A 15,922-nucleotide genomic window follows, 5' to 3' on the forward strand; every position below is an offset into this window, starting at 1 on the left:
GGCCAAGCACCGAAGGTGCGGAGGCACCTATTGTTATTGTTGGCGTTCTTTTTTTTTTTTTTTTTTTTTTATTACTATTATTCTTCTTCTTCTTCTTCCGCTCTTGAAGTCTATGGCAACCCATAGAACCACTTGCGGGAAAGTTATGAAATTTGGCACACAGTTAGAGGACAGTCTGATCTATGACCATAGCCAATTTGGAGTCTCTAACTCAATCCCTCTAGCGCCACCAGCTGTCCAAAGGTGCACTTATGTTTATGTTAATAACTTTTGAACCGTAAGGGCTAGAAACAAAACTCTTTTTTCCTCTGATTCCTTGGGTCAAGACGAATCGATCGCACCCTATGACGTCATTTTCCGTCATGAAAATTTTCCTGCCATTTTGAATTTTCTGAAAAACTTACTTTTTCGAACTCCTCCTAGGCCGTTACTCCGATTTTCATGAAAATTGAATCAGATCATCTTCACACCATGCTGACAAAAAGTTGTGGAATTCAAGTTGATTCCTCAAACCGTTTTCGAAAAACTCACGAACGAATTGTACATAGTGCTTGCGAAAACAGAAGTAAGGCTGTATCTCCGCAACGCTTTATCGTATTCAGACCAAACTTGGTACATGTCATCACAAGCATGACCTGAGGTACCATGCAGTGTTTCGGCGCAGCGCCACCCACTGGTGCGGAGATATGAAAAATGGGTATTTTTGCTTATAACTTCTGATGGGTTTGTCCAAAAATCATAAATTTGGTCTCGTTGGATTCGGGGAATCATGCCGAGTCGAATGATATCCAATTTTCCCATATCGGCCATTTTGGCCGTCGGCCATTTTGAATTTTGTGCTAAAATGCTGTATTTTACGAACGCATTAACGTATCTTTACAAAACTTGGTATGGGTCATCAGCACAATGCCCTGAAGGAGCCTGAGAAGTTTCGGCACAGCGCCACCTTGTGGTCAAAAGGTATAACAAAATTTACAAAAATGCTAATAACTTTTGACTGTATTCACCAATTGTAATGAAACTGGTCTCAGTAGATTCCTTGGGTCATGCTGAGAACATAGATATCACATTTGCTATAGTCAGCTAAACTTCCTGTCCGCCATATTGTTTTTCTTCAAAAACCTACTTTTTCGAACTCCTCCTAGACCGTTGCTCCAATTTTCACCAAAATTGAACTGTGTCATCTTCAGACCATGCCGACAAAAAGTTATGGATTTCAAGTCGATAAGTCAAACCGTTTTCGTATACTGGAGCAAAGAATTTGAGGCATGATGCAAAAATTACCCTTGAAGCTGTATCTCTACAATGCTTTGACATATTTAGACCAAACTTGGTACATGTCATCACAAGCATGACCTGAGGCATTATACAGTGTTTCGGTGCAGCGCCACCTACTGGAGTGGAGATATGAAAAATTGTTATTTTGCTCATAACTTCTGATGAGTTTGACCAAAATTCATAAATTTGGTATGGGTCATCAGGACAATGCCCTGAAGGAGCCTGAGAAGTTTCGGACCAGCGCCACCTCGTGGTCAAAAGTTATAACAAAATTTACAAAAATGCTAATAACTTTTGTCTATATTAACCAATTGTAATGAAACTGGTCTCTGTAGATTCCTTGGGTTATGCTGAGAACATAGATATCAAATTTGCCATAGTCAGCTAAACGTCCTGTCCGCCATATTGTTTTTCTTTAAAAACCTACTTTTTCGAACTCCTCCTAGACCGTTGCTCCGATTTTCACCAAAATTGAACCGTGTCATCTTCAGACCATGCCGACAAAAAGTTATGGATTTCAAGTCCATATGTCAAACCGTTTTTGTATACCAGAGCAAAGAATTTGAGGCATGATTCAAAAATGACTCTTGAAGCTGTATCTCTTCAGTGCTTTGACATATTGACACCAAACTTTGGAAGTGTCATTGTCACCTCACTCTGACCATACCACAACAATTTGGACACAGCGCCACCTATTGGTCGAAAGTTATGAACCAGTAAATCCTCATTTTTGATAATTTTTCAGATCTTATGCCTAAAATGATCTTAATACGTCTTTAATTGTTCACTGTTGCAGTTGGTCTGATGCTCCCAGCCGTGTTGGCTGGTTTCTTGTGCCGTTTTTGTGCTTGGCCCCATAATTGCTGCTTGCAGCTATATTTTATAAATTATTATTATTAATAATATAAAATTCTGTCATGAAACTATAGTTTACACAGGCTGATAGGTTCTTAAAGGGTTAGTTCACCCAAAAATGAAAATTCTTTCATCATTTACTCACCCTCAAGTTGTTCCAAACCTGTATGTGTTTCTTTCTTCTCTTGAACACAAAAGAAGATGTTTTGAAGAATGTTGGTAACCAGACAGTTGACAGTAGCCATTGACTTCCATACTATTTTTTCCTACTATGAAAGTCAGTGACTATCTGGTTACCAGCATTCTTCAAAACATCTTCTTTTGTGTTCAGCAGAAGAAAGAAACTTATACAGGTTTGGAATAGGCTTGCTGCGATAGTTGGTGTTGACGGTGTTACCGGTGTTGTCACGTGCCCACTGTCGCACCACCCCCACCGTCGTTTTGATTTGTTATAGTAATAAAAATCATTTAGTTCAGTCAGAAAACGTCTCTGGTTACTTGTGTAACCCTGGTTCCCTGAATAAGGGAATGAGACTCTACGTCAAACTGTCGTAAATACTCCAAGTGCAGCTCTGGACTACAACGACTACAACGCTCACCAGCGCAGTTGTTTTGTAAGTACAGTACAAGAAATCTCGATGGAGGTGGGTAATTTTCGAAATAAAGTCATAATATATACATTGTTTTTGAATTAACAAATTTGAATTGGCGTAGATGGCCAGAGGGGGTTAGTGCACGCCTCAAACACACCACTACAAGTCAATTAACCATCGTAAGGACTTAGAAAACTATTTATGAAGGTAAAAAAAGTTACTTCTGTTTTAAAGGGATAGTTCACCCCAAAATGAAAATCTTTTACTCACCCCTTCAGTTTTTCCAAACTAGGGTTGTGACGGTGAGGAAATTTTCCCACTGGTTCATCGACGTGTGACAACACCGGTAATAAAAGTATCACTGGGATGGGGGGGTTCCCTCTTTTGCATCTCACTTTAAATCACTAATTCGAAAGTGAAAGTAACATGCACACGGCTGCACAGGCATTCATAACTATGGATTGCAATTAATGAAGTCCATAGGAATGACATAGGTATTTACGACAGTCATATGACGTAGCATCGACAGTTCCCATGAAAGGGAACAGACACTACAATTAAAAACTGCTCAATGTGAAGCGAACAAGAGTCATAGCACAGATCACCAGCAGGAGTCAGATTTCATTTATCATGAGTGGGAAGCTGACTGACAAGACGATGGCGGAAGATTGGATTTTTGCAATGTTTTCGATTTAAACCCAGTGATAACAGGGAACCTGTTTTTTCTAGTTACTGTGTTTTTCATTAAGAAAAATAATGAACCCACCATTCAAGCAATTGCCGCCCCCGATTTGGCACTTATTCGAAAGCAAAAGTAAAAATTGCACGGCCGCACAGGCATGTTCGTTCCTATGGACTTCATTAATTGAAATTCATAGTTATGAATGCCTGTGCAGCCGTGTGCATTTTACTTTCACTTTCGAATAAGTGATTTAAAGCGAGGTGCAAAAGAGGGAACCCCCTCATCCCAGTGATACCTTTATTACCGGTGTTGTCACACGTCGATGAATCAATGGGAAAATTTCCTCACCGTCACAACCCTAGTTTGGAAAAACTGAAGGGGTGAGTAAAAGATTTTCATTTTGGGGTGAACTATCCCTTTAAAGCAAAAGTAACTTTTTTTACCTTCATAAATAGTTTTCTAAGTCCTTACGATGGTTAATTGACTTGTAGTGGTGTGTTTGAGGCGTGCACTAACCCCCTCTGGCACGTCTACGCCAAAAAACAGCAACACAATCTGGCCTCATGTTCATGCGAGAGTGACAAAATGCTTTACGGTAATTCAAAAACAATGTATATATTATGACTTTATTTTGAAAATTACCCACCTCCATCGAGATTTCTTGTACTGTATTTACAAAACAACTGCGCTGGTGAGCGTTGTAGTCCTTGTAGTCCAGAGCTGCACGTGTGATTCACTGAAGGAACCTGTTGGGGGAGCTTCGCGAATCTTACTGAGTTCCGCTTTAACTCAATCTGCTTGCAATCACATCATTCTCTGTAGGGCACAGCTGATTGGTTCCTGTTGTATCAGTAGCCAATGAGCTCGCTGCTCAACTTTCAAATACTGGTCAGCATTTTCTGTAGCAGTTGCAACAGGCTTTCAGAAACCCTCCACCTTCCCCAGCTCCACCTGTATAGATCTGCTATGGGTAATTCATGTACGCTAAATTGTACATGTCTTACTTGCTCACAGCAGCGTGTTGTGTATGTACTGGCATGACAGAATTACTATTATTATTAACTGTAATCTTGTAATCTTGTCTCATTATCGTCTCATTATTAATGCGTTTTTGTAGCTGGAGGTGTTCTGTGAGGTGATGACGATACAGCAGGCCGGATACGTCATGTTGACCGACTACCTGCAAAATAACTACAGAGAACAACAACAGCAGTTCATGGGACAAGTGTTTTCATCCTACACAGGCACAGAGGAAGTCCCTGCACCCAGTATGCATACTACACACTCACACAGCACAGCCTAACAAAGACACTCAGAAACAAGGATGTGCCCATGATACATATAAAATAAGGACCAGAGAGGAGTGAGAGATCACCTCTCAAGGTCAAGTTGAGTGTTCGCATACATAAAAAGCGCTATACAAATGTGAATTGAAAATTGAATTGAATAACCTCCTTCTCCTGACCGTGGACACGCACGCGTAACGCTTTTTAGAAACCTTGCAGCAAATGTGTGTTGCTAGGAAGCCCCACTTTGGCGATTGTCCAAGAAAGAAAAAAAAAGCTCCAATTCTGTTTCAAACGGAGTTGATTTAGAAGCAATTTTGTAAGTTATTGCTATTTGACTGAAGTTACGAATTAGAATGAAAGCATGATGTGCTGCTTTCCAATAAAACAATATTCTCTTTATTCAGCTCAAGTCAGTTCAATGTAATTTCAAGCTCTTCTGTGTTTAGTGTGCAGCTCCGAACCACAGAACGTGCAGGCAGACTCTGAGAATTACACTGGCATCGTGGTGACGTGGGAGAGGCCACGGGCCGTCTACGACACCACCATTGAGCGCTACTCCGTCACCTACCAAAGACTCCAGGGCAAAGACCCACCCAAACAACAGTATCTGACAGATGGAGACCAGGATGTGGTGAGTACTTTTTGCCACCTCCACTTGACTGCGTTGACTGAAGCAGGGATATTTCAGTCAACATTGTTACATGATAGCTGATAGTTCAAGGTTAGTCTAGTCCTGATGGTTAAGAACAGGTGTTATGATATAGGACTGTCTTATTTTTTTCAGGGGGCCATTATCCATAATCTGCTAGCGAACAGTAGCTATGTTGTCCAAGTGGTGGCGCTGTGCATGAATGGATTGACTGGAAAAATGAGTGACCAGGTTATTGTGGACATGCCTCTCGAAGATCCTGGTAATGCTGAATCAATCCAAGAATCAGAGAATCTCACAAAAACATCAAGAAATGTCTGGGTCAAATTTCACACCTATATCTATATATATATATATATATATATATATATATATATATATATATATATATATATATATATATATATATATATATAAAACAATATTTTCATGACAATTAAGCAAATATTTCATTACAGTTACAATAACGAGGATTGGGAAAAAAACTTTCTGTATAAATAATCTTGCTTTATTACCATAATGTAATACATTAGGTATATATTTTATGGTATATAAGCAATGATATATTTTTAAGGCACAATTATAAAGTACAATTATAATTATCATTACAGTATTTGTTTTACTGAATTTTTTCATTACTTATTAAAAAAAACCCTGTCTTTTGATAAAGAAAACCTGTCTGGTTACAATGCACTGAAATTAATATTACTGAATATTGTTGGTATTATTATTATTGCATCATTATTCAAAGCTATATATATATATATATATATATATATATATATATATATATATATATATATATATATATATATATATTATTTTGTGCAAAAATTGGGGTGAAATATGATCCAGATATTTTTTTTGTGTTAATCACCCTATTATACAGTATTCATTTTTTTTTTTTTTTTTTTTTTATTAATTCACCATTATTTTCTTTGACCCTACAGTAAATGAGCCTGATCCCTTTGGTGATATAACAGAATCAGAAGAATATAATGAGGTGAGTTTTTTTTTTTTTTTTTTTTTTTCTGAATGTAGATTATAAAACTATTCATAAATGATTGCATCATGAGCATTTTATGAGCTTGATGTATTTTGTTTTCAGGGAACATCTCCACCTGCTTCTAAGTCTCCGCCCGGCCGAACCCTCATCCGTGATTCCGGAAGCTCCATCTCCATCACCACAGTGACGGACCAACCAGGCTTCCTTTTCCCCGTTGTCAGGACAACCCCCATTACAGTCAAAGGAAAAATTACAGAGGAGTCTTCGCTGTCATGGTCACCTGACCAAAACAAGGCCAGAAATGAAACTAAGCGGCCACTGAGCAAACTCATTCCAGAGGAGAGTGGCCACCTTCCTCACAGCAACATGGTGGTCACAGACATCTACTATGAGGATGTCCTCAACATCAGCACCACAAAAGCCACACCAGATCTAAACGACAACCTTCTCACTGCACCGCCAGGTGCTCAGGACCAAGAGATCTCAGTCATGACAACCAAAACTTCATCAACTTCTGCTCCATTTAAACGACTAGTGCCAAAACAGCCAGTGAAGATGACCACCATCACTCCTGCAGTAAATACAACTTCATCAGCTAATGCAAGCATTGTGACTACTGGATCATCTCTTTCGGCATCTATTAAGATCATTTCTCAGACCACTCAGCCACTGTTTAACGGTAAGTCAATCTTAATCAGCGCGTTTGCTTAATCAAAATCTTTCGCTAAATGCTAACTTGCTTGCAGGAAAGTGCTGGAAACGCTGGTTATGAAAAATCAAACAATAGTACCTGAGTAGTTCGGTGATTTCAGCACTATAGAGCAGTGTTTCCCAACTTAAAGGGATAGTTCACCCAGAAATTAAAATTCTGTCATCATTTACTCACCCTCAAGTTGTTCAGAACCTGCATGATGTTCTTTCCTCTGTTTCCTCTGTTCTTCTATAGAATAGAAAAAAATGTCATCCAAGATGTTCATGTCTTTCTTTCTTCAGTTGAAAAGAAATTAAGGTTTTTGATGAAAACATTCAAGGATTATCGTCCTTATAGTGGACTTCAATGGCCTCCAAACGGTTGAAGGTCAAAATGACAGTTTCAGTGCAGCTTCAAATTGTTCTACACAATCCCAGATGAGGAATAAGGGTCTTATCTAGAGAAACCATCACTCATTTTTAAAAAAAAAAAAGCTTATGCTGTATGTCCTACGCCTTCCCTATTCTACTTACGGAACGAACGAAGCGTCAATTCTGTTTTTTTCCGTAAGCTGAACAGGGAAGGCGTAGGAAATACAACATAAACGCTTTGAAGAATATGAAAATGCGGTTTTGGCGGAAGCACTTGGAAGGTGATCATTTGATCATTTGCATATTTTTATCGAAAATGACGATCGTTTCTCTAGATAAGACCCTTATTCTTCATCTGGTATCGTTTAAAGCTGTACTGAAACTGTCATTTTGACCTTCAACCGTTTGGGCTCCAGTGAAGTCCACTATATGGAGAGTAATCCTGGAATGTTTTCATCAAAAACCTTAATTTCTTTTCGACTGAAGAAAGAAAGACATGAACATCTTGGATGACATGGGGGTGAGTAAATTATCAGGAAAATGTTATTTGAAAGTGAACTAATCCTTTAAGTACTCCTTCATAAACGCCACCCTTGTGAAAAAGAAGTAGATAGTGAACTTAAGTGAACTTAATGTGATGTTTTTAATTGCATGTCAAAATGTATTATTATTATAGTTAAAATTATATGGAATGCAACCCATAAGTGAATACAATGTAATTTGTACAAATGTTAATGAAAAGTTACAACTTATAGGTAACGTAGAGGTTTAAAAAGCAAAAATGTCTTTCTAAATCTGCTACTCTTGGTTGGGAATCACTGTCAAAGCAGTCAAGCTTCCAGAAACGCACTGTGCTCAAGGTGATGGTGGTGCAGTTGTTACCGCCATTTTGTGCCACAAATGCTCTCGAAAAGCTTTGCACATCCACCATTTGTAATTCACCTGCTGGACTCTCTCTTCTCGGCTGGTTGGCTCACTCTTCAAATGTTGAACGTGGTGGCGGCTCCTCTCTTGCTCTTGTGCATTCAACCTTTGCCTTCTTTCTCTTGCACATGGTGATGGCGCCCCCTTGGTGGTGGCTTTAGTTATTGCAAAATATGCAAGATATTAATTTGATTCCAAGCACTTCTTTCCTCCGCCGTAAATAGTTTTTAAGTGAGCTTAGAGAGTTGAAGTCTTAACTCTTCAGACGTGTTTGTTACAGCCACATCACTCAGTAATCAAAAGGTATCGACGGCTCGTGATGCCACAAATCTCTATGAATCTTCCACTCGCTACCCAACCGTCTTTTTGGAGGAGGGATCAGCTCAAGTACCTTCTTCAGATGGGCAGGGAGAGTTCAGCGGATCAGGGTCCGCGATCTTCCTAGAGGAGCTCGACCGGGAATGGGAGCTCGAGCAAATCCGGTCGGCTCCCAAAGACTCCGATCTGAGCTACAGCGGTAAAACTGGAGATGAAAATAATGAGGGATTGTCCTCTACTTTCTACTTTGAGAGCGAGCGAGAGGATGCCACCACCGAAGAACCAGAAAACCAGGCTTTTCTCTCATGGGTGACCTGGTCAGCTGAGTCTGACACCGGCTCAGGTCAAGGAGGGTCAGTGACCTCTCAAATCGATGATATTCCCATACAGCTCATAATTCCTGAACTCACTATTCGAGAGTCAGAGGAAGACCAGGATACAGGTAAAATTATGTCAAAACATTTGGAGATCAAAAAACATGACTTCTTGTATAAGAATGGCAATAACAGATTTGCTAAATGATTTAAAGAGCCATATATGCTCATTTATAAGTTCATAATTTTATTATGGGGTCTGTTAGAATTAGGGTTTCTCAAAAGTACTGACTTTACTGAATGTGTCGATACCAGTATTTCTCCTTATCATTTTGAGTGCTGTTGAGCGGATTCTTAAACACCTCTGATTGGCTATTGTGTTTATCAGCGGATCCGTTTATCAGCAGATCCATTTATATTAGGAATCCGCTGATAGACATCTGCTTTCAAACGCTTGTATCTTTGTAAGCGCTCGGTGAAGAGTGTCAAAGATGTCCATTTACAACATGTTTTTGAAGCGTTGATCATTGTAGCCAATCACAGGCGTATCTGTTGAGTGCGTGAACACAATGGCCAATCAGAGGTGTTTACGAATCTACTCAACTGCACTCAAAATGATAGTGGGAAATGCTGGTATTGTCACATTTTTTAAATTTCAGTACCGAAGTTGGTACTTTTGACAACCCAAGTTGGAATACATTTAAATGCAGCACATTTTTTTACCCTCTGCCTGAAATTGTCCGTTTCAGTTCATGTCTCTTTAAACGCCGCCTTTCCTACAAGCCCAGTCTTCTCTGATTGGTCAACCAATTAGACCATGTGTCAGAAATGTAACGCCCCTTACCATAATTGGGTTTCAGCTGCCAAGGCTTCTCGAGGAGCTGTAAACAGTATTATATCTATGGTAAATGCCATCGAGCGCTGCAGGGATGACATCAAAACCTGGAAGACTAATTCGCCGCTGGTTCCCTCGAGATTTTCTTATGGGGTTTTATAATTGGAGTAAAATAAATCCTGTGGTAAACAAAACTTGACTGTCATATATGTTTTCAAAAATAAACGTAACTGCTTCAAAATTTACATTTTGGGTATGGGTGTGTTGAGTTACGTTGTGATTTTTATTGAGGTGAAGCACATAAAACATGCTCTTATGAATATGATCATTTCATTCTCCATGAGCTAGCAGTTGGATTGCATATAGACATATCCACAGATTTTGTAGCTCCTTGAATATGCTGAATATTAGATTGTTCATTAATAGATTTATTAAGGACTGTTTTGCTCCTTTTTCCATCATCAGAGGCGAGTAACAGCAGTCCGGAGTCTCGTGTCGGGATGGTGGGAGGAACGGAGAAAGAGAAAAGGACCGTTGTTCCTCTGGCTGTGGTTTCCACGCTCACTATCCTGTGTTTGCTGGTGCTGGTGGGCATTCTCATCTACTGGAGGTATTAATCTTCAAAGTAACACACGTCAGTGTGTGAATGTTTGCTTTGAGATTACATATACTAGATCTACCTGCTCTAAAATCTCACAAACTCACAAAAAAAAATGTCCAGATGACATTTCACTCATTTTTAAGGTGAAGTAAGCGATTTCCGGGAAACACTGTTGATATTTGAAATCAACCCAAACAAACATGCCCCTCCCCTTCATTGCTCCACCCCCAAAATGCACAAACACACAATGCAAGAGTGGATGTCTCTTATCATCTCATGTCTTTGATCATAACCCTTCTTTTTCCAGTGATATTCCTCTGATCTTTTCTCTTTTGTAAAGTCTCTCAGCCACATCTCTTTCCCCCTTTTGCTCCCTCTCTCTCTCTCTCTCTCTCTCTCCTCCATCATGAGTGGACACGCCCCCTGCTGCTGATTGGCTACAGGATTGTTGTGTTGCTCGGTCCGATCAACTTTCAACAGTGTTTCTCAGTGTTTCTGGACCTTTGTTTTTTTTGTTCTTGTTATTCTCATTAAATGTTCTTATTTTAAGTGTAATAAAGTACAAAAATTGCTGTAAAATTTCTTATAGGAGATGCTTTCAAACGGCACATTTTTATGTAGAGGACAACAATTCAGTCCGTCCCATATCAGCCCCATCAACCCCTCTTCTTCTGCCTACAGGTAACAAAACTTACACTCAGATTCAGACAGATAAAATTATTGTATTTTTTTCTTTCATGTCTTATCAGCTATTTATTTATTTATTTTTATTTATTTATTTATTTAAACCATTATTTATTATTCTTGTTTAAGTTATTTATTTAAAAAATAAAAAATAAATAATGTATTTATTAAATACAATTACTTACAATTACTTTTATAATAAATAAACTAATTTACTTATTTAAGTAATTGTATTGCTTAAAATATTTTATTTATTTATTATTAATATTTATTTATTTATTTGTATTTAATTGTATTTTTTAAACAAACAGTTATTTATTATTTCTTAAAATCAATTATTGAAAAATATAAATAAATAAATTATTTATTTATTAAAAACACAACTACTTATAATTACTTTTGATAAATAAACTTAAGTAATTGTAACTGTTTAATAAAAAAATTATTTATTTATTATGTATTTATTTATATTTATTTAATCAAACAAAAAAACTGTTATTATATATTAGTTATTTCTTGAAAAAATACAAATAAATAAAATATTTTATTACAAATACAATTACTTACAATTAAAATAAAGTCATTTATTTAAGTAATTTTTTAAATAAATAATTGTATTTATTTATTTAATTGCATACATTTTTTTAAAACAAACAAACAAACAAACAAACAAACAAACAGTTATTTATTATTTAAGTAAAAATACAAATAAATAAATGCAGTAATTACTAAAAAATAAATAAATTTGTTTATTACATAAGTAGTTGTATTTAAGTATTTGTATTTTTATAAAATAATTTTATTTATTTAAAATTGATCATTTATATTTATTTATTTATTTCGAAGTAATTGTTTTCTTTTTGATGGCAGAGGATAATGAAGCACTCCCTGTTAAGGATTTTGTGAAACATGTTGCTGATCTTCACGCAAATCACACGTTCTCCAAAGAATTTGAGGTACTTGTGATTTTTATCACTGTTTAGTCAGTTATCTTGACATTTCTAAATATGCAACCTTAAACACTGCATCTTATTATGCCACATAAAAATATAAAACCGTGCTTTAGTCTCATAAATTGATGAATATGAATGCTATGGGGCAGCATGTATAGAGATGTACAGGTGTCTGTGTGAGGGAACACTGTTCACTGTGGCTCCACTGACTGCATGGACACCCACACTGAGCAACAGCCCCGTCTAAACCCGTCTGTAGCATGAAAACACATGCAAACGTGCCTCATGTACCTGTACCTGCCTCTCTGTTTGTCCTGGACTTTCATTGTGCTTTTCTGCATTCTCACCCCCTCCCTTATTAGATCTTGAAAGAGTCTTACGAGGTAAGACACATCTCCCTTTGTTTAGTCTTACTTATTCTTTTGCATTGTTGTTATTCTTCTGTTCATTGTATTGATGTGTCAGTGTTGCTCTTTGCATGGTTAGTATGCATGAAAAAGTGAAATAGTTTGGTAATGGATATGGTCTGAGTTGTACTTTTGTCAGTGACGGGGATGAAACGTTTCTTCCAGGAGATTCAGGGCTGTACGGCGGACGTCAGCATCACTGCGGACAGCTCCAACCACCCAGACAATAAGAGCAAGAACAGATACATTAATATCCTGGCCTGTATATCACTCACCCATACCAATATAAGAGATGGACATGCATTTATTAAAAACCAAAACAAAACATGACTAACATGAATTTTTTGTACTCTCAGATGATCACAGTCGAGTTAAACTCTCTCAAAACTCTGACAAAGATGGAAAGACAGGAGACTATATTAATGCCAACTATGTGGATGTAAGTGTACACTACAAAGATTTAAATTTAAAACATGCCATAAATCCCCCCAAAATTGCGCAAATGTAGAGTAAAAACATTAAAAAAGTAAGTAAAACTACATTAGTTTTTTTAAAAAACATTATTTTGTTACAAAATCACATTTTATTGTCTTAATTTATTGTCAAACTGAGCCAAAGTGTGCCGAGCCGAGCTAACCCGTGCCGAGTCGAAAAGCGCCAATAAATATCTGCTGATATAGTCTCAAAATTGCCAAATATTAGGCTTATTAATTGGTCTGTCTCTATTCTTTGTAGAAATGATCAAGGTCTGTTTGTGAATGATTATCTTTAGGGCTACAATCAGCCAAAAGCGTATATAGCTGCGCAAGGGCCACTGAAAGGCAGTCTGGAGGATTTCTGGAGGATGATATGGGAGCAAAACGTTGGTGTGATTGTCATGATCACTAACCTGGTGGAAAAGGGCCGGGTAATGCTTTTCATCTCTTGATTTAGATGGGTTTGGGTAATAATATATGCAAACTTTGATATTGAGTGGTCTAATGAGATAACTAAAACCAACCGGGGGTATGTGTGTGTTTGTGTGTGTCAAACAGAGAAAGTGTGATCAGTATTGGCCCCTGGAGAATCAGGAAGACTATGGATGCTTCCTAGTCACACTGAAGAGCACCAAAACTCTTGCCTACTACACGCAGAGGACATTCACTTTGAGGAACGTCAACGTCAAGAAGGTCAGTAACTACACCATACGTCAACGTTACCAGAAACCCTTGAGGATATTGTCCGTCCTCAAAATTGATTTGTCTTTTTCCCCCACTAGGGCTCACAGAAGGGCCGCAGTCAGGAGAGGACGGTGCTTCACTTTCATTACACTCAGTGGCCCGACATGGGTGTCCCAGAACACACTCTTCCCTTGCTGTCTTTTGTGCGGGCGTCTTCGCAGGCCAGGACGGCTGATATGGGGCCTGTGGTGGTGCATTGCAGGTAGACATCAGTAGTTTTTAAGTATAAAGTTATTATGGTAAAGTTACTATTGTAATCGAATTGAATTCATTTCATAATTGATAAACACTACAACATTTAGGCCGTGTGTCCACCTAAGCGTTTTTTCCAGCTCCGAGCGTACTTTTTCAATTGTTTTCAATGGGAAGGCCGCGTTTTTTAAACGCCGAGAGCGTAACGAGGCGCTGAGCGTCTTTTTCACGCTCAAGTGCTGAGAGCTGGGCATTTTTTACAGGTCGAAAAACTGAAGAATGTTCAACTTTGAGTAAAACGCTGCGCTCATCACTGTCACTTTTTAGCCAGCCGTCCAATCAGAGTGAAGGAGGGGCGGGACAAATACAACACTGGCCAACTGATATTCCGTATCATAACAACAAAGCGTCTCAACGGAAAAAAAACGCTGCGCTGCGGAAGCGCTCTCAAGCGCTCACAGACGGGCGTTTTAAGCAGAGCGCCTAGCGTTTTCAGCTGGCTAAAAACGCTCTGGTGGACACACGGCCTTACACTGAAACTGAATCAACACTGAACTGACTTGAGCTGAATAATGACAGTATAGAGTTCCGGAAGTATTTTTCCATTCATTTTTCCCATACAGATTTTAAAAAAATCATTAAATGAACCAGCTACACAGTGAATCACAACTTTGATTTGAAGCAAAAGAGTATTTGAAAATAGGACAAAAATACAAAGGTACAAGACTCTGTACTTAACTGCTTTAGTGATAGAAAGAACTACAATGCCATGAAGTATTGCGAACAGCATAATCGAATATAAAACCCATTTAAAAAGTTTATTGCAAAAAAATATGCCTATATATTCAATTATTTATCATTTGCTGTCTGTGCAGCGAAATAGTAAATCTTGCGTGTGACTTAGCAAATCGAGGGAAAGAAATAGTAAATCATGTGCAGGATTTAGCAAATCGAGGGAACGAAATAGTAAATCGTCCAAATCGAGAGAACGAAATAGTAAAGCGTGCAAATCGAGGGAACGAAATAGTAAATAGTGCAAATCGAGAGAACGAAATAATAAAGCGTTCAAATCGAGGGAAAGAAATAGTAAATCGTGTGCAGGATTTAGCAAATCGAGGGAACGAAATAGTAAATCGTCCAAATCGAGAGAACGAAATAGTAAAGCGTGCAAATCGAGGGAACGAAATAGTAAATAGTGCAAATCGAGAGAACGAAATAGGTAATAGTGCAAATCGAGAGAACTAAATAATAAAGCGTGCAAATCGAGGGAACGAAATAGGTAATAGTGCAAATCGAGAGAACGAAATAATAAAGCATTCAAATCGAGGGAACGAAATAGTAAATCATGCAAATCGAGAGAACAAAATAGTAAATCGTTCAAATCGAGGGAACGAAATAGTAAATTGTGCAAATCGAGAGAACGAAATAGTAAATCATGCAAATCGAGAGAACGAAATAGTAAATCATGCAAATCGAGAGAACGAAATAGTAAATCATGCAAATCGAGAGAACGAAATAGTAAATCGTGCAAATCGAGAGAACAAAATAGTAAATCGTTCAAATCGAGGGAACGAAATAGTAAATTGTGCAAATCGCGAGAACGAAATAGTAAATTGTGCAAATCGAGAGAACGAAATAGTAAATCGTGCAAATCGAGAGAACGAAATAGTAAATCATGCAAATCGAGAGAACGAAATAGTAAATTGTGCAAATCGAGAGAACGAAATAGTAAATCATGCAAATCGAGAGAACAAAATAGTAAATTGTGCAAATCGAGAGAACGAAATAGTAAATCATGCAAATCGAGAGAACAAAATAGTAAATCGTTCAAATCGAGGGAACGAAATAGTAAATCGTGCAAATCGAGGTAATGAAATGGTGAATTGTGCGCAGGATTTAACAAATCAAGGGAACGAAATAGTAAATCATGCAAATCGAGGGAACAAAATAGTAAATCGTCCAAATCGAGAGAACGAAATAGTAAATTGTGCAAATCGAGAGAACGAAATAGTAAATCATGCAAATCGAGAGAACGAAATAGTAAATCGTTCAAATCGAGG

At 37.9% G+C, this 15,922-nt stretch overlaps 1 protein-coding gene across 1 annotated transcript in view; it reads left to right on the forward strand.

Moving 5' to 3' along the window:
• ptprz1b (protein tyrosine phosphatase receptor type Z1b) overlaps positions 1-15,922 on the forward strand; it is a 39,213-nt gene that overhangs the window by 14,410 nt on the left and 8,881 nt on the right. The window contains exons 8-22 of the mRNA XM_067391880.1: positions 4,526-4,676; positions 5,144-5,328; positions 5,482-5,608; positions 6,297-6,349; positions 6,455-7,031; positions 8,619-9,098; positions 10,271-10,415; positions 10,996-11,087; positions 11,961-12,046; positions 12,406-12,426; positions 12,616-12,712; positions 12,807-12,889; positions 13,223-13,357; positions 13,485-13,619; positions 13,709-13,872. Of these exons, the coding sequence (XP_067247981.1) occupies positions 4,526-4,676; positions 5,144-5,328; positions 5,482-5,608; positions 6,297-6,349; positions 6,455-7,031; positions 8,619-9,098; positions 10,271-10,415; positions 10,996-11,087; positions 11,961-12,046; positions 12,406-12,426; positions 12,616-12,712; positions 12,807-12,889; positions 13,223-13,357; positions 13,485-13,619; positions 13,709-13,872 (2,531 nt within the window). The remainder of the gene's footprint in view (positions 1-4,525; positions 4,677-5,143; positions 5,329-5,481; positions 5,609-6,296; positions 6,350-6,454; positions 7,032-8,618; positions 9,099-10,270; positions 10,416-10,995; positions 11,088-11,960; positions 12,047-12,405; positions 12,427-12,615; positions 12,713-12,806; positions 12,890-13,222; positions 13,358-13,484; positions 13,620-13,708; positions 13,873-15,922) is intronic.

This window comes from Chanodichthys erythropterus, chromosome 8 (assembly GCF_024489055.1).
Source record: "Chanodichthys erythropterus isolate Z2021 chromosome 8, ASM2448905v1, whole genome shotgun sequence".
NCBI classification, from domain to species: domain Eukaryota; kingdom Metazoa; phylum Chordata; class Actinopteri; order Cypriniformes; family Xenocyprididae; genus Chanodichthys; species Chanodichthys erythropterus.